General features: G+C 42.4%; 1 protein-coding gene across 22 annotated transcripts in view; it reads right to left on the bottom strand.

The window, feature by feature from the left end:
• Fars2 (phenylalanyl-tRNA synthetase 2, mitochondrial) overlaps positions 1-19,600 on the bottom strand; it is a 512,601-nt gene that overhangs the window by 116,173 nt on the left and 376,828 nt on the right. The window contains exon 9 of one of the 22 annotated variants that reach the window (XM_058582383.1): positions 997-1,302. The exons of the other annotated variants lie outside the window; for them this stretch is intronic. Coding sequence (XP_058438366.1) covers positions 1,164-1,302 — 139 coding nt within the window. The 3' untranslated portion in view covers positions 997-1,163. Of the gene's footprint in view, positions 1-996; positions 1,303-19,600 lie in introns of those variants that run through there. 22 annotated transcript variants of the gene reach the window in all.

Below are 19,600 nucleotides of genomic sequence, written 5' to 3'. Positions count from 1 at the left end.
TGTTCTTTATATGTCCATCTCCTTCAGCTAGACCATAAATTACTTGAAAGGAAGAACCATGATTCTCACCCCCACCTCCAGTATGTAGCATCAAAGTGACCCTGGTGTCCAGCATGGCTCAGGCAATCATAAGTGTTTTCTGATGAACGGCTCATAGATAGAAACAGATAAATGAACAGACAGGCATCAAAACCAAAAGTGGTTCACTTTACAACTCTGTGAATGCACAAGAATCTGAAATAATATCTACCAAATATTTATTCCCCCTTCACTCCAGTGTAGGGATACAAGTAATGGGCTGGGGAATGGAAGACAGGTCTGTAATTCTCTGCTCACCTGACTGTCATCTCACTGAACTGTGAGTTCCATAGGGATAGTAGTACCTTATTTGTCCAGTGCAAAGAAAATGTGAGTTCTCTTCCTTCTCAGTTACCAGTGAATCAAAGTCTATTCCCAGCTCTTACACTAACCAGCTGGGTTAATTGTGGCTGGAAAAGTCTCATCTCTCTGGACTTGAAATGAGACAGTAGGACTAAAAGACTTCCGAGATCTTTTAATTCTAACATTTGATGTGTTCATTCTTAACAATTTGAATGAGCAGAGAAAAATGAGGGAACAGCCAGGGCTTAAACAACTACACTGATATCTCTCTCTCTCTCTCCCACACACACACACACACACACACACACTCAACCATTTCATGCGTTGTTGAGAAGGATTCTGGTAAAGAAGCAACTACTCTAACATGGGGTTTTGCACAGAATTTCCCACTACATGACAAAGCACTGTGGACATCAGCTGGTGAAACACAGGGGCAAAGGAGCATCAGTGGTAAGTAGCCTGGCAGCTATGGAGACAGGAATTCCAACAAAATAGAGCCAAAATCTGAAATTGGATATGGACATATATCATGGGAGTCTATGGAAAGGATGATGAAACAATTGGTTATGAACTTATAATTATCTAATAACTTTGTTTTTACTTGGAGGAACATGCTCTATTTCTCCTAAAATTTGTCTCCTTGAAAATTTCTTTTTTATTTATTTTTTAAAAATTTAAATTTTTTTAAAAAATTTCTTACATACATGACAATAGTGGAATGCATTACATTCATAATTATCCATTCACAGAACAATTTTTCGTTAACTTTCTATGGCAGAAATTCAGTCATATATTTTGCTAACAATCAATTGTACTCTTGAAAACATCAGTCTTTGAATGGAAAATTCTTGGTGGCTTCTTATCATTGATCCAGTACAATTGTCCTTATGGCTATGATGGTACAATGCTGTGAAATATGACCTGTTAAAGAAGCAAGTTTATGAGTAGATCCTGGAGTTGAGGCATAGGAATGTATAACAGAGTGTGCACTAGTATATGCTCATGACCGAGAACCCAGAAAAACACAATGAGTAACTCAAAGTCATATACTTCTTTTTTTGGTCTTAACTATTGGGGATGAAAATCTTTGAAAGATGTGATGATACTTCCAATCTCTGCCAAGAAATGACAATAATGCTATGGTTTGGAAGTGTTCCCCACAGGCCCATGTGTTGAAGACTTAATTCCTAGATCTGGGGCTAATAGGTAGGTGGTGGAACCTTTAGGAAGGGGGGCCTCATGGGAGGAAGTCAGGTCACTGGGAGTGTCCCCTTGAAGAGGATACTGGAACCACAGCCCCTTCCTGTCTCTTTCTTTGCTTCTTGAACACTACGAGGTGAACAGGTCTATTCTGCCATGCGTCCCTGGTTATGATATATTGTATGGCTATAGGCCCAAAGTAACAGGGCCAAGAGACCATGGATCGAGATCTCTGAAACCATGAACTTAATGAACCTTTCCTTTTTTACGTAGATTATCTTGGGTGTTTTGTCACAGTAATGGAAAGGCCATGAGCACAATAACAGGAACAACAACCAACACATACTGAGCCTGGCACAAAGTGCTTCTGATGTGCAATTTTATGTATTCTTCACAGTAACTATGAGGAAGGCATTGTCTCTTATCACTCCCCACTCACAGAGGTGAAAGCTAATGTTAAGTAACCTGTCCACAGAAACATGGCAAGAAAATGGTAGAACCAAGGCTTGAGCCTATGCAGTCCACACATGCAACCACGATTCAATACTGCTCCTTCATGAACTACTGACTGCAGCAGAAACTGTTGTTGGAAACCAAGAGGTACAAAACTGAATATCAATTTTTTAAAATGGTTCTGTTTTCCCGTTTAGTATTGTCTTCTTTTAAGACCAAGAATGCAATACAAGTTTTATAGAGCTAAATCCATACAGATTCCAGGGGAGCACTGACAAGTCAAGGCCTTTGAAGTCAGAGCCCCACTTAGCAAGAAAAGAGGGTGCTAGAACCACAGACTTCAGGGACCAGATGGGACCTTCCCATCCCCTAATGGTGAAAGCCCCTGGGTCCCAGATTAAGTGAATGTCAGTGATCTTGGAAAAGGAGGGCAAATATTTAAATGATTCCCCACATCTGATCTTCCATGCCATTTCGTATTCTAAGCCTGATCAAGCAACCTGATCCGTGCAGCAAAGTGGAAGAGATGCCTTCATTGCACCAAGTGATTCTTAATCTGTGTTCATGCAGAGGGATTTAAGACCATAGCCCTCATTAGATAAAGACTTCCATCTTAAAAGATAAAGGAATCAGGATTCCAAGCTGTAAGGGAGTATAGTGCAACAGTATTAAATGGCATTCACCCCTCATAAAGGGAACAAAGAGATAACATCTGAAAAGAATTCTCAAGGTTTTTATGTACAATTAAATAACATGCAATGTACAGACACATCATTCATATATATGTGTGTGTGTGTGTGTGTGTGTGTGTGTGTTTGTCAGCTTTTTTGCTGCCATGAACAAAAGACCTGACAAGATCAATTTCAGAGGAGGAATATTTATTTGTGCCGACGCTATTGCTCTGTGCTCGAGGTAAGGCAGAACATCATGGTGGAGGAGTGTGGTGGAGGAGTGTGGTGGAAGAAAGTGACTCAGGAAGTGGCCACCAGGAAGCAGAAAGAGACTTCTCCTCTCCCCAAGGACAAAATATATTCCCCAAAGGCACTCTCTGATGACCCACCTCCTCCAGCTATACCCTGCCTGTTTATAGTTACTGCCCAGTTAATCAGGGGATTGGGTTAATTCACTGATTGGGTTAAGGTTCTCATAACCCAATCATTTCACCTCTAAAACTTTCTTGCATTGTCTCACACACGAGCTTTTGGAGGATACCTGATATCTAAACCATAATAATATGTAATATTTCATATCTGCAAGGTATCTATGTAATATTAAAGTACCTGTGAAAAACCAATCATGTGACATTCACTGGACCACCGCGACATATACAATGTGATCTGCCATTCACAGGTCTTTCTTTCTCACCGGTAGAGTTTCCTACAGTTATCTCAGAGAGCAAGGTTAAGGAGCAGCTTGCTACTGGTCTAGGATTTGTTCAAAAACGTCATTGCTCTGGGGAGTGGGCAAGTATCAGAATGTGAAAACGGAGACTGAACACTAAAGCTAAAGCATGTTCTACACCCAGTTTCCTTCCTCATATCTACAAACACCTCCAACAAGCAAGTCCACCTGATGGTTCAGCAGATGAGAGATGGGAGCCAGTTACAGAGGCTACACGTGAGAGAGGTATCATGGTGTTCACAGGAAGGTTCAGTGATGCCACTGGCACAAATGGGAGCTCCAGGGCTGGGGACCTGGGAGGCAAGAATACAAAACTGCAACCACACTGGGACACCCTCCTTGTGGTGGTCCATGTTATGTGGAAACATAAGGAGACTCCCAGGAGAAAGAGAGATACTGATTCTTCTAGAATGTTAAGAACTCCCTGGGAGTATATCCAAAAATACCTGGAGTCAAGTCCAGTTTTCATGATAACCCACAACGACTGCAAAGATGATTTAATCACTCCTTAACTATTTTAAAGAACTGACAGAAATTTTCTAAGAGTTTTATATTTTGAAAATCTAGTTCATAATACTTAGGGAGAGAGAAAGGGAAAAGAAATAGCTAGCTGACTTAAAAATGTTTAATCAGCTCCTGCAGTAGGCCAAAGAATGGTTCCCTAAAGACATCTACATCCAAATCCATGAAACCTGTGAATATATTTCCTTACATGGCAAAAGGGACTCTGTGGCTGTGTTAAGATGGAGAGATGAGGATTATCTGTGGGGGCACAACATAATCCAGAGAACCCCTGTAAGAGGGAGGTAAGAGAGTCACTGTCAGAGGAGGCATATGATGCCATCAGCAGAAGTCACATCAAGGAAGGGGCCATAAGCCAAGGAGGGCAGGTGACTTCTAGATGTTGGAAAAGGCTGGTGCATGGATTCCCTCCTACAGTCTCCAGAAGGAAGGAGGCCCTAATGACCTGATGACTTTAGCCCAGTGAAAAAGGATTTCAGACTTCTGAACTCCACAGAGTTAAGATGACAAATGTATGCTGTTTTAAGCACTAAGTCTGAGGTAATTTACGACAGCAGTGACAAGAAACTAATACTACCCACTATAGTGAGACGTGGGATCCTGGGCATAAAAACAAATGGAAAAAAAAATGGATCAGGTTGAAAAGGATGATTATTCAAACATGAAGGAAAGAGAGCTTTCTCAAATTGTATTCTGGGAACTCAAGTTCTACTGCGTTTACAGATGACAAACTTTGGCTACAAACACACAGAGAAAGGCATAATTACAACAGCACCACTTCCCCAAAGGACAGATGCTGAGACTGTACCCAACCAACTGGTCTCAGGGGCAAGGAAGTAGGGGGCTTCTGACATGCTGCACAGGGAACGTGTAAATGCCTTCTGCACAGTTTTACGAGGTCTAGAATTCTACTCTTGCAGAGGTTCAGGTCTTTAAATGTCCTAAAAGTTTCTTGGTGTTATGATGATTCTTACCGAACATTCAGTTAATCCTAAGAGGGAAGGCTTAGTACCTCACCCTCTGTTAACTAATACAGTCTGAACTGTTATTCACAAAGGATGTATCAGCCTGACAACATCTTTCTATTTAGAATAAATATTTTAAATATCAACCCTAAGAAAATTCTGATTTAATCTCTCTGAAACTTCTGCCAGCTAACCCTGTAACAGAGGACTGGGGGAGGGTTGGCTGAGAAGCCAGGAGCAGGGTAGGGTGTGGAGGGTAGCATGGTCCAGGCAAGGATGTCATGATCTGTCCAGGCGGACCCACCCCTGCCCCTGACCTGGACGGGCTGGGCAGCCTTGGCTTTCTTAGTAGGTCTTCACCTTTTGCTCATCTAAGGCCTGAGGGCCTGCACTGGACTCAGAGGGCCAGGGTGGGAACTGCCACCATCTGAGGGTGCTGCTCACCCTTCTGTGAACTTGTGGATGCTGCTGCAGAACCCAGGGCACTACCAATACTGTACTCTCACATGGCACTCATGTCACTCAAACACCAAGACTGCCAGGAACTGCCCAGCCTTTCAAAGGTTAACGTCACACACGCAGTGACAGGAAATGTCTGAATGGTCATGGAAAGCAAAACAGAATCGGAGCAAAGGAGATGCAGTGCATCCTTCTCCCACATCCTTTTGGTACCCTCCATGAAGGCAGGTTGGGTTTTGTTCACTGATGGATGCATCAGTGTCCAGAGGACCCCTGACCCAGCCCAGGCACTCCAGTTGCCAAATGAGTAAATGAGGTTGGAGACGTGTTGACTTTACAGTTACAAGAATGTGAACCCCCAGGGCTCAATTCATTTGTCTCTTTTCTTGATCCTTGAAATGACCTCTTTGCACTGAGACCCAGGAGGGGCCTGCATGTTTCTCTCGTGTGTGGTTCTTATCAGACCTGTGTTGCCGTCACTTAGTTCTTGTGATTTCCTTCCAAAATAAGTTGTAAAATAGCTCAGGGTTGAGCCTCCCTAATTCATCACTGAATCCACTCTGATGAGCCCAAAGCCTTCCTTATAGTAGGTGCTCAATAAATACTGGTGAATTTGAATCCGTATATTTTCCCCAATTTTTTTCTTTTGGAGCTATAGGGTTTACAAAAAAAAGATCAAATGTATAATTGAGCAGATTATAATATATTAACATACTGAAACCAAACTCATATAATTACCACATAATAGGAAGAACTACATTTAAAATATCTTTAATTTAAAACCTCAAGTGCTCCAAAATCCAAAACTTTTTGACCACCATCATAAAGCCACAAGTGGAAAATCCCACACCCAACCTCAAATGATGAGTCATAGTCAAAACACAGGTAAATTAAATATACTGTGTAAAATTACCTTCAATCCTTGTGCATGAGGTATAAATGAAACAAATTTTACGTTTAGGCTTGGGTTCTACCACCAAGATTCCTCATTAAGTATATGCGAATATTCCAAAGTCCAAAATCTAAAACACTTTTGGTCCCAAATATTTTGCATAAATGACACTCAACCCATATTTTAAAATAATAAGAGATGCTTCATTAATGTCTGAGGTTCTGCCAGAAATGAAAAGCATTTTAAAATCAATTTATCAACACATAAACACTTGAGGTTAATGCATATGTATTCATAACTATATACGCATATGAATAGGTGACTAGATTTACTAATTAATAGGGTTTCTCTGTCTTTGAAGAAGAGCCAAAAATAAAATGGCATATTGCATTGAACAAATGGCATATGGCATACTTTATAAATATGCACACTTTCTCTCTCTCTCTCTCTCTCTCTCTCTCTCTCTCTCTCACACACACACACACACACACACACACACACACACATACACACCCCAAACTCTGCCTTTCAAGATACTGGCCTCTTGCCCTAATTGGAGGTGCTAAACAGACACCTTTCAGATCCAGATGCCTTTATTTCCTTACAGACTATCTGGGGGCAGCTCACCCATCACCAGTCAGGAGGAACTGCATGCGCGACCCTCAGAAAGTGGTCAGATCCATTTACTGCCCATCCCATCACCAAGGAAGGTGCTTCTGACCACATTAGCAACACCCTGAGTCTGGCCACTGGCTGTGTCTCAATCAGACGCCAGAAGGCCCACAGATGCTAACAAGTACTCGTCAAAGGTCTCTGCCAACTGATCTCCCTACTTCTCTCTCTTTGGGTGGATGTCAGCAATCGAGAAATGGACGGGCTGATGGGAAGCTGGGCAATTCTAAGAGGCAATGTAATTTCTGCTTAGGATGCAAACTTGTCCTTGAACAGAAAAGGAAGGAGGAAAACTAACATTTACTGAGTTCCTGAGCAGATAAAACAAATTTATCTTACAACAGTGCTGCAAGGTATTTATTCCTTTCTAAAATTTAGTTTTGGGGTTTATCAGAGCTATATTTGCACATATTTAAAGGGTCAAATAATTCTGTTTATTCTGAAAGACAGCAGTCCTCTTCTTTCTCCTGTCACAGCCACTCCCTAGAGGCAATCTGTTCTCAAGTCCTCCACTTGACTCTTCGGGTAGGTATCATTGTGTTTTTATATAGATATTTTTATCGCTCTTCTTGGTTTGTTTTCATTTCATGCATTATAGTCATGTGATGTTTAATGACTGGGATACATTCTGAGAAGCATATCATTATGTGGTTTTGTCACTTATAATTCAGAGTGTATTACAGAAACTAACATGGCCATGACATCTAGGTGACGTAATTTATGGGATCATTGTCTTACATGTGCAGTGGCCCTTGTTGATAACATGTCATTATGTAGCACCTGACTGCATATGTTACCTCCTCACTATGGAAGACAAGCATCTGACTCCTTCCCACCTCTATCCCCCACCCCTTACCTTTCCATGTACAAGCTCCATCTTGTGCAGGTAGCTACCATGCTGGATTTCTGTCAGATGCCATTGGCATTGCTATGAGCTCAGCTCCCTGTTGAGCCACACAGCAGACTAGGATCACTTTTCCATTTCAACACAACCTGTTGTTTCCTCTAGTTTTATTCACAGGTTGATTTCTTATCTGCTTCATTTCTCCCATTGGAAGGAAGGTGGATGGCATGAGGTAGGGGTTATTAGTGTGGTCTGCCTGGGTTTAGATCTGTTTTGGCACTTACTAGCTATACAATTTTGAGCAAATTATTAAGCATGAAGTACCTTAATCATCATCTTTTTGTTTTTTTAAGATAATGATCATCTTCCTTATAGGGCACTAACAGGATTGTAACCTTAACGTGGAATGTTTGTAATTGTGCCTGACACATTCTGAATACTTAATAAACATTAAGTGTTGAGGACTGTAACTTGGTATTATTGAATTATTTTCTCCTCCTGGAGTCTCTGCTGATGCCTTCTGATGTGCTCCAACCTGCATGGATCACCCTGAGATGACTATGTGCAACAGGTGCTTTGGGATGGCCTGGGCCTTTCTCTTGTGCTGGACCTTCTATTTCATGAATCTGCTCTTGCTAACTTCTCATTAAACATCTTGCTTTATAATAAATCTCCAGACTTCTAGATAAAGACATCTTGGTCCATTAGCTACGTATAACTGCAGAGAAAATCTGGGGTTCTGCTTCTCAAACACAATTTAATTGGCAGCCCTGTGTGAGCCGTATCTTTACTCCTCCTTTCAGAGGAAAGGACTCACTCCTGAATCTTTTAGTGGGTTCTATAGGTTAAGTTGAGTTGCTTCTTGGCTTGCTCTACTGCCAACTTGGACTTGAGCTTTCTGGGGTCTGTTTCAGGTAGTTACCTTTCTCCATTCACTTTTCAGCCTCCAAAATTATGTTGCTGATGTCTCCCCTCACTTTCACTGAGTCTGTAATTAATTTGTGTCTGAAAGGAAAAAAGTCCTTACCCTAATGCATCTTGAAAGTAACTGAGGCTAATGCTTATGTTCCATCTGCCACCTTTAATCAAGTCTATCAATCTTACTTCTCACTGGTAAGGAAACTGAGGACCAGGGCGGAAGCTTGTAAAGCCTAACCCTAAAGCTCAATCCTTTCCCTCTGTGTGTGCTCTCTCTCCAGGGAAACAGGGGGCCTCTGAAAGACAGCAGTCACCTTCTCTCTCCTGTCACAGTCACTCTCTAGAGGCAATCTGTTTTCAAGTCATCTCTTTTAGTGAGATATTGCATGATCTTGCCAGCGAGCAAGAGCAGTGACTGAGGACTCCTCTGAAGACATGGATTCTGTCTCTCAAGTTTGAAGGGACATTGATATCTGCAAGTTGCCCGAGGCAGTCAAATAGGAAAGATGTGCCCCGTTGGAAATTAGTACTAGGACAAAGACACAGGTGGCAGCTCTCAGACCATTGTTGCTACCTTTCCCCACTCCATGCCCTCTCCTGAGCACTCCCCCCCGCCACACACACACCAGTCAACTTTTGCTCCATGAATCCTACCAAAAAGTCAGGCTCAGTCTCTGACCTCAGTTTGAAAGAGTCCCTAACATAAAAAAAAAATGGGCCTAACAGTGAGGCCCTTTTCCTTTCTTGCCCAATGATGTATCTGTTAATTGTAATTATTCCTAGTGATGAAAATACTGGTGGCAAATCTAAGAAACTCTTTTGTCAAAAAAGTCTGCCATCTTTTTACCAAAAAGGCAAGGAAAGGGATGCTTTCAGGCCTTACTTACCCATGGGCATTGCTTTCATCCCATGGGCAACCTGGACTGCACCTGCTCTATTAGTCCTGAGGATCCCCACCCAAGATTGATGGCCCTGCAGAGCCCAGTGGAGAGGATCACAGGATCTAGAATCACAGGGGCTGAGGCTCAAATCCAAACTCTGTTGGTAACTACTTGTGTGGACCTTGTCCAATTACTTAAGTTCTCTAAGCCTTTACTTTCTTATCTCTAAGACAGTAATAGTTGTGACACTTTGGTATAGAGTTGTCATCTCTCTAGTAAGATATTGCATGTTAAACATTAAACATAATATCTGGCCTGGTGCCAGGAAGTGCAAACAGCACAGCTGTCCTGTGTGGTGTAACTGGGACTGGAGCCCTAGCAGTTAGCACACACAGTTCCTGGCCCTGAACACAGGCCTCTGGGGTCACTAGCAGCTGGCCTCAATGTCTCCAGGGTTGTTCCCAACAACTGAACTCCCAAACGATGCGTACTGGGGACACAAACTTGAGTTATATAAAAGTTTAAAAGAACGAAATGATGCAAGCTACTTTCAGGATACCGGAGATAAATGATCTATTTATATTTTCATGGCAAAGACATAAATAGAGAAAAACACAGCACCCAAAGAAATGTTCCTTAAAATATATGTACAGCATGGACGAGAAAGATATGCACAGAGCAAACAGATGCTAACTTTATACCTTTCCACATCAGCCATAACTCTTGCAAGACTCATTATTTCAAGGAGATTTATCAGGCACCATGATAATTAGAAAAATTAACCCTTTGGAAAACCCAAAGGCATACTCTGTGAATTTTAAAAAATATTTTGTACTAAGTCTGTGAAAACAGAATAATGAGAAGCTCCTAAATCCCAGTCTTAACTACTGACCTACAGATGACATAAACATATAGGGCAATGCTATGTTATGTGCATCTCTGCATTCAACAACTATTTGCTAAGTGCCTTTGAGGTGCCAGGCATCAGGTATGCTCTGGCCATACAGCATAAGCAGAGAGACAAAATTCTTATTTTGTGGAGTGTGCTCACTAGTGAAACGAGACACAGATGATATTTTTATATGACTAGAAATTTCTATATAGAAAACTAAAAAAAAGAGTAGTGAACTTGAATGATACAGCACTTCAAATGAAGCGAGCTGGATTAAAAAAAAAAATCTAGCCCTTGGATTTGAATTCTTTGAAAGATACAGAGTAAGAGGGGGTGAGAAAGAAGAGGTCAAAAGAAAAAAAAAAGAATCAGAGAGAAGGTGAAGGAGCTCTGATGCTCATTAAAAGGGAGCCACAGAGGGACGCACACCTAGATGCCCTGGGTCCAGGACCCCTTCACCCCAGAATGAATGGATTGGAGCCACAGGGGAGAGAAAGGCCACCCCTATGTCCCACTCAGGACACAAAGAGTCCCACCTAGAGCTCTCTGGGTAGGGAAAGGAGCCAGCTGCCCAAAGGCAGCTGAAATGGGGGACTGGAAATTGGAGCTGGGACACAGATGACACAAACTGGGGGTGGGGAGCCTGGTGATCTTGCCAGCAAGCAAGAGCAGTGACTGAGGGCTCCAATGAAGACATGGATTCTGCCTCTCAAATTTGAAGGGACACTGATATCTGCAAGTTGGCCTTAAGAGGGATGGCAGGTTATAGCGCTCAACTGGGAAGAATTCACTCACATTGGGAGTATCTGACTTTCTCAGAGGGTACTTCTTTGATCTGTACAGACAGATCAAACAACAATATATCTGTTTACAATGAGAAATGTAAGTGTTGTTGAGACCAGAAGGCGGAGTACCTAGTACTAGTATATATACATTAATTCATTTAATTTCCCAAACAATCTGCATGCAGAAAATATTATCACCTCCATTTTGCAAAATAGGAAACTGAGGCACAGAGAGATTAAAATAACAGCAAGTGAATGCAGGAGCTGGGCTTCAAGCCTGGACTCTGAGGCTTGACCTTTACATCACACACAGCCTGAGGGAGTCAGAAGAGGGGAAGAATCCAGAAGGTTGTCTGGATCAAAAGGTGTGTGGAATCATTCATTGATTATTTGGGGGAAGTTGGAGCATGTATTTGCATTTAATCCTTATTCTTTCCCATGTGACCCTTCTGCAGGCAAACATCATGCTTTATTTTAAACCTATCCTGTTCTGCTGAATTCAAGGGGCGCTGCTTAAAGTATAAAGGACAAGCTTCTCTCACTTTCTGGATGAAGGAAGCAGTGATTTGGAAGAGTTACACAGAATAAGCTCCACATTTCCACGACAACACAGAAATCACAGGTGATAATTCACCCACATTTTGGATAAGGCTAGCCCACATGTGTGCAGGAACCATATTTTCTGGGTGCAGGCTGTGTGTGCACTCCATCTTCCCTAGCTTACAATGTTGATTCAAACTTCATTTTGAGAACATAGTTGATTATGTTAAGTACCAGTTTTAATTCCATGTCTTCCTTCTCATCTTCTTGGCCTAGTTTTTGGACCAATGCAATTGTCAAACATATTCTGATTATCTACAATGTGCCAAATGTTATCTATATTAAAGGGATAGATATGAATAAGCCCTGGTCCCCACCAGGAAGAAAGGGAAGAAGGGAGGAGGCAGTAAAAGGCCCAATGTCAGTCTCACTACTTGAAATGGGAAGAAGGTAAAGAACCTCTCTAGCGAAACAGCAGCCAGCAACACCGAACAACTCTACCTCACTAACCAGAGGTGAAGAATATAGCACATGGATGAATCCAAAGATGCATTCAGGCAGGTGTTTTCATTTTTCTGCTTCTAGAAATCTCAAAGTAGTCGGGCTAATACAAGCAAATGAGTTATATGGGGATCTGTCTCTCCTCCCCAGGTATGCTCTGATGAAAATATATACAAGGAGCTCAGAAAAATCTGTCATAGTAAACAGTTCACACTTCAAAAACCACTAGGCATTCTCTTTAAAATCCCTTACTTTTCTGGAATGGAGGGGCTGCTGACTTAAGTCCAAGACCATGGAGCAGAGACCAGACTGGTCATGCTGGAGTGGACCACGATACCATATGATCTCAGCCCCCTCACAGAGCAGGGGGGAAGGAGGTTCACAGAGAATAAATGTCTTGTCCAAGGTCACTTAGCTGGTTAGTGGTGGAGCCAACTGCCACCTGGACATGTTCTTCTCTAACCTAATTTTAGATGCAATCTTATATCCTGCATACAGGGGCAGCATCATAACAGTGAGAGGCCATGGGATCAAGAATATCACTCAAAAGTCAAAGTGAAGGACTCAGGAACCCCAAGAAAACCTTACCATCTTTACCCTGTATCTCCCTGCTGCTCCCCCTCTGTCCCCTAAATTCTGGCTGCTTATGCTACCAGAACACTCATCATCATCTTAACCATGACAGACTCATACTGGACCGTGCCAGTTCAATCCAGAAAACAGGATGGTCCTTGGCATTAGGCTCATCCCTTAAGCTATGAGTTAAAAACCCGTAAAAATGCTTCATTCTTTGAATGGAGTGTGAGATATCCAATTGCCACGTGGCATTAAAATGGCAAAGCTGAGGAGGTTCTTTGTTTAAGTGCATGGTTTATTTATCCTACAGACTCTGGAAACATATGAGGCCTTTGCAATTATTGGCAATATTTCATCTGTCCCAATTTTGTGCATCACCAGATCAATTGCATGCAGCCGACTGTGCCAGACCACACATTTACCAAGACAAAGGTAGGATTCAAACAGACCAACCCCCCAGATCTCAGGCAGGGCCCCCTTCTGTAGCCTAACAGCCTCCACACACACTGGCTTTATTTTGTTGCAGTACACGTACACACACGCACACACACACATACACACACACATACACACACACATGCGCGCAAAATTTCAGACCATGGTGAAGCAAGAAAATGGCTACATGGCATTGAACAAAAGGTATATATCTGCTCTTGGGCTTTTATTCTCGTCATTCCTAAATGAATCTGTAAAACCCAGCCTGAGTGTGGGGACAGGAGAGGAGCCTGGCACTTGTCCCTGGTCCCTTAGGATTTGTTAATCTCTTTACACTCTCTTCCAAGGTAATATTCAAATCAACCACACAGCTCAATTCACTTTGCTTGTGACTCTAATTGAATAAATTTAAAGTAACAACAGACGCACTGGCCCAGAGCCTGGGCCAAATTCCTCCTTGGGCACTAGGAGCAAGGTCTGGCTGCTTTAATTCTGCCTGCATGCAGGTAAATGCTCCCTGTCCAGTCCCTAATTTTACCCCAGAGGCCGACTGTCTGTCATTTGTTGTTTCTGAGGTAGCTAATATTTACTGATGGGTGAAAACCACCTCGAGGCAGGGAGGGACTCAACCCAGCGGTGCTACTCAGCTTTCAAAGCACAGATGTTCAATAAGGTGCAGTTCTGTGCCTAAATATCACTTCTTCAGAATCATCTGACCTGAGTCCACTATGGAGTTCGTCTGTCTATTTTCTAGGTTACATTTAGGTGAGCTCTCAGTGGATAGCTATTCACATTTGTAAACATATTCGGGAAGGACCACTGTAATAAGCTACCACTCATTTTAGCTTCACTCAATCTTTTTGCAGAGGATAAGGATGTTAAAAACTGTTATCTTTACCTACTGGGAGTAGGAATAAAGGCAAAGCTTTAGGAACATGGTAAGAAAAGCAAGCAGCCGCTGATACTGAATTTAGAACAGGCAGATCAAGCGTTAGAGCCTCTGAGTTTGTCTGGGGGGGGGGAGCATCACCAAGCAAGGATACTTTCAAGGGAATCACATGACTAAAGGTGCTCACAGGGAGCTTTTAAGATCACATGAACAGAATTTGCTGGCATTCTTTCAGCTGTCTGAAGACATGGTTAAAGGGAACCGATAGGGCTGGGAGTATAACTCAGTGACAGAATGCTTGCCTAGCATGTATGAGGCCTTGGGTTCAATACCCAGCACCAGAAAAAAACCAAACCAACCAACCAAACTCACATACAACAAAACAAACCAAAAAATACACAGGAAAGATAGCTCTCAAGGGAAGGAAGGGACATGTTCCAGGGTTCCTTCCATAAGGAGGGAGCTTTGTCTTACAGTGAAATGAAGATAACGACCTCTCTCTGGTGTGGCCTCACGGAAGGAAAATGAACATCTCTTGCCTCTTGGTGTGTGGGAGTTCCCATTACACGTTCATTCCATATTCTCAGGAGTCTGGCAACTCTTTCTCCTGGGTACAGTAAATGCCCAGCAAACCTGCCCCCATCCTCGAGAGACCCAGTGGTCTTCATGGCCACACACCTGACCTAGCTTCCCCTCAAACATTTTTCTGTTGTTGGTAGAATTATCCTGTCTTTTATTCCCTTTGCCAACATCCTGGTGTCTTCTCAGGACTAGTGAAGTCCAGGTTCAACTACTGCTCATGTTGGCAGACTTCTGCAAGCAGCCCATGCTTGAAAATTAGCTCCCAACCACTAGGGAAAAGCAACTTTTGGTGAGAAGGTTCAGCTTCCCAAACCCACCTCTGGTTCAGAACACCTCCCAGTTCCTGCCCATGCCCTGTCTTTGGATCCAGAGCAGCATCTGATAAGCTACCTTAACATCCCTGCTAATCCCATCAGTGATGCTGAAGCAGGGAGGAAATGTTTACCGAGAGTGGAGATAGGAACCTCACCACCTGGAGCAAGTCTCTGTGCTTATTAAATATCCCGCAGCCCACACATCTCAGCTCCTCTTCGAGATTTTTTTTCCTTCTTATTTTCGTTTTATGCCCCTCTGATCTCACATCTTGTTTCTAATCACAGCTTAGAGGGAGACACGTGTAAGGTAATTATCCCTGGTGCACTGTGGCAGTGCTCATTGATTAGAAGTCATTTTCAGAAGGAACGCCATAACAGGGCGTTTTGATCAAAGCTGGATATTATCTCAGTCCTTTGTCTTGCCCATATGCATTTGCTCCTTCCTCTGGGAACAAAATTTGTGTGTATGTGAAGATAGATCCTAGGGGAATTAAGAGGGTTTTTTGGTTGTTGTTGTTTTTTAATAATATGGAGCCATTTACTTCCTTAATTAATCTCAAGTAAATATTTCTGGAAAAAAATTTCCTAATCAAGCAGCTTCCTAAAGCGCATGCTCTGAACCCTAGCTATTATTTTCTTCAGTCTCATTCATCTCTGTGGATGGTGTGAGGCTGTGTTCATCATGGTATGAGGCCAGGTGCCTGTGCTCTGGGGACAGACCCAACCACTGTCAGCATAGATACGCCTCATAGAAGCTGCCAGACGCTGGGGCATCAGGACCCAGTAGGAACTTTTACACAACAAGTGGGTAGAGGAGAGCTTGAGGGCTCCAGTGAGTTGGCTCAACAGGTACCACCTCTCCATGCCTGCCTGTGAGGGTGCTGGACTCTTAGCATGATGAGCATCTATTCAGAACAAAGTATTTCAGATGTGTCCTTTTCTCCCAGGGTTTATGGCTGCGCACATTTTTCTCTTATCTAATGCTGGAGAGCAGGCATCCAAGGTCTGCAGCAGAAGCTGGGTGAGATGCACGTGAGGAAGCTCCATTTTCCTTCTTCTTCTTCTTTTTTTTTTTGACATTTCAAAAAAAAAAAATCTTCCATTCTTCCTGAGGTGCTGGGTTAGATTCCACATGCAGGGGGAAAGACAGGATGTGTTATAATATCTACTGCTTCAGATGAGGAGAGAATAACATAAGACATTCCGAAAGGCTTGAACATTGAGATTTTTTTATTTCAGAGTAAAGTTTTGCCTTGGAGGAAGCTACCATTAGTTCTTAATTCACGCAATCAGAAAGCTTAAGCAATGGAAGAGTAACTTTTAAAAAAAATGTCGTATCAGGGATTTACAGTATTCAGAAGAGTACTTCTCACGGATTGTCCTGGATCAATGGAACTCAAGCTTAAGTCTCTACCATTTTACATTTATACTGCTTATGTTAGTCAGCATTTTTGCTGCTGTGACTAAAACACCTGACAAGAACAATTTCAGGGGAGAAAAAGATTATTTGGGGGCTCATGGTTTCAGGGGTCTCAGTTCATACACAGCAGGCTCCATTCCTCAGGGTTTGAGGTGAGACATAACATTGTGGTGGAAGAGTGTGGTGGCAGGAAGTGGCTCAAGACATCACACCAGCAAGTAGAGAGAGACTAAGTTCAGCTCACCAAATATACACCCCAAAGACATCCCTCCAGTGACCCACCTTCTCCAGCCACACCCTACCAGCCTACAGTTACCACTCAGTTAACCCCTGTCAGGGGATTAATTCACTGATTGGGTTTAGGCTCTCATAACCCGATCATTTTGCCTCTAAACTTTCTTGCACTGTCTCACACATAATCTTTTGGGGAATAGCTCACATCTAAACCATAACAGTAATAATAAACGTATTCTCTTCCAAATGATAAACTGCATGTCTAAAATGACCAGTAAGAACTGTGTGTATTAGAACGTGTGAACACATAGGCACACATGCCCACATATAGGAACACCCAGCACATACACATATACATATTAGTGAAAGGCCAGGGGATTTTATTCATCAGAGAATATTTACTAATTGTCCAATTATTATGGCAAACACCAAAGATAATATAGCAACAGATTTCCTGTCCACAGGGGGTTTATAGTCTGGTGAGGGAGACATGAAAACAGCAAGTAGTATCCTACCAATCAGTGGCTTTCTCATGGACCTATATGTAGGTACAGGGAACACCAAGGACAAATCACTCTCCCTGGAAGACAGGGGTATCATGGAAGATTTAAGCTACATCTTGAATCTTAAAGAAAGTAGCTTTAAGCTACATCGTGAAGTTATTTGTCCAGTAGCCTCTTTGACACCCCATTCATGGTATGTGTGGTAAATCACAGATACCCATTTTGGGTAGGTACTCATCTTTTATTTATTTTTCTTTTATTATATTTTTACATGACAGCAGAGTATATTTTGAAATATTATACATACATAGAATAAGTATAACTTGTTCCAATTAGGATCCTATTATTGTGGTTGTACATGATATGGATTGGCATTCGTCATGTATTTACATATGAGAATGGAAAAGTCATGTCCAATTCCTTCCACTGCCTTTCCTATTACCACCTCCTCCCTTCTCTTCATTCTCCTTTGTGTAGTCCAGTGAACTTCTTATCTTCTCCTCCTTTGTTGTGGGTTGGCATCCACATATCAGAGAGTACATTCTGCCTCTGGTTTTTTGACTTTGGCTTATTTCATTTAGCATGATATTCTCCAATTCCATCCATTTACTAGCAAATGCCATAATTTCATTCTTATTTACAGCTAAGTTCTCATTTTTCATATTAGTTCACTGAGACAACATCAATCCTGAATTTCATTACCACATTTGGCATCAAGGGGGATGCATGTGGGAAGGGGCTTCAGTTTGAACCACCAATGCCCAAAATACAATGGAAGCTCCACGAACCCAGAGGACTCACAGGAGAGACCCTTCTGCACTGAACCTGGTGCTGTGCCTTCCTCTCTGGGATTCCATGACGACATACCACTGTGAGTGAGAGGTGCACCAAAAGAAATCAGTGGGTTTTGAAAATCAGGATACTCTCCCGAAATACTTGTTTACTGTTCTCACAGTATAAGGAGAAGGTGGCCTCGTCCCCACCTGTACTGGGAGCAAGGTGAGGTGAGTGGGTGGCACAGCAGCCATGTGAGCAGCCCAGCCTTAGGTCTCTTACACCAACTTGGGTAAGATCCAAGTGCTTCACTGGGGTTGTGTGTGTGTGAGGGGGGCAAGATTTAATTTGGTTGTTCTATAGGATGTGAAGAAAAGACAGATCTGCTGCCTTTTAGGTCCTGCCATGACCATATATTAGCTGGGTGACCTCAGGCCTGTAAGTTAGACTTGCTGAGCCAGGGTCTTCCACTGTGCCAGTACATAAGAGTACTTCACACAGAACAGGCAATCAATAGTGTGTGTGCGTGCATGTGTGCCGACACGCATGTGCATGAACACACCTGAGAAAAATGCCCTCAGATGACATGGCAAAAATGAAACTGAAAGATGCCCATGAAAAAGCGTAACATTATCTTGGACATATAATCTTTAAAAACTTAACAGGGTCCCAGCTACTTGGGAAGCTGAGACAGAGGATCATAGGAACCCTGGAGTTCAAGACCAGCCTGGGCAACAGTGAGACCCTGTCTTAAACCACACCACAAAACTTAGTTCAATAATGGAGCAGGCATAGCAAAATGGAGCCTAGTTAAAATAATTTATTCAGACACTTACCATACAAGTTAATAATTTATTAAAGAGACAATTTATATTAGGGGAAGTACGGGACTCACTTAGGGCACTAATGTTCTGAAGCCAGGGGAAGAAAGGTGTTTTCTCAAAGAGCTCCAGCTTCCAAGCTAGAGGACCTGAAGGGGTAGATGGGCAGCTACATGCACCCAGACACAGGGCATTGGCCCCATCTTCAATGGGTTCTGAAAGAGGGCCTTGTGAGTTAGTCAAAGAGCACAATGTAACGCCTTTCCCATAACTACACGTCAAGAGTCTTCTCTAGGCACTGTTCTTATCTGACCCACTTGTACATAAAAAAAACACATATGGCTTAAAGAAGAGAGGAAGGTAGGTTGGGTTTTCAATTTACAACAGAATGTAGCCTTTCCCAGCACCAGAGAATTTCTACAGAGTGTACATGCAAATGGGCAAAGGCAAAGGTTCTTCCTCTATTGAGGCAAGAAGAATCTACTTCTTATTTCTGAAAATTTCCAAAGGTGTTCTGAATATGTCTGACATGATTCCCAGATGAACGCATATCTTTAGAAGTTCTTTTAAGTGTAGGGTGTAAACATTATAATACTTCATGTGCAAATTTGAAATAATCACTGAGAACAATATATTTTTCTGGTTAAATGTAATTCCCTTGACAGGACATGAAATATGAAGAGCAAGGGGCACTGGGAATGCATTGACTGACAAAAGAAGGCACAGGTGAGACTCCGGGGCCAGGG

This window comes from Marmota monax, unplaced genomic scaffold (assembly GCF_021218885.2).
Source record: "Marmota monax isolate L192 unplaced genomic scaffold, Marmota_monax_Labrador192_F-V1.1 WCK01_AAM20220418_F8-fsc00029, whole genome shotgun sequence".
Lineage (NCBI taxonomy): Eukaryota > Metazoa > Chordata > Mammalia > Rodentia > Sciuridae > Marmota > Marmota monax.
Note: the sequence above shows the minus strand (reverse complement) of the source record. Positions and strands in the feature narration are given on the sequence as shown.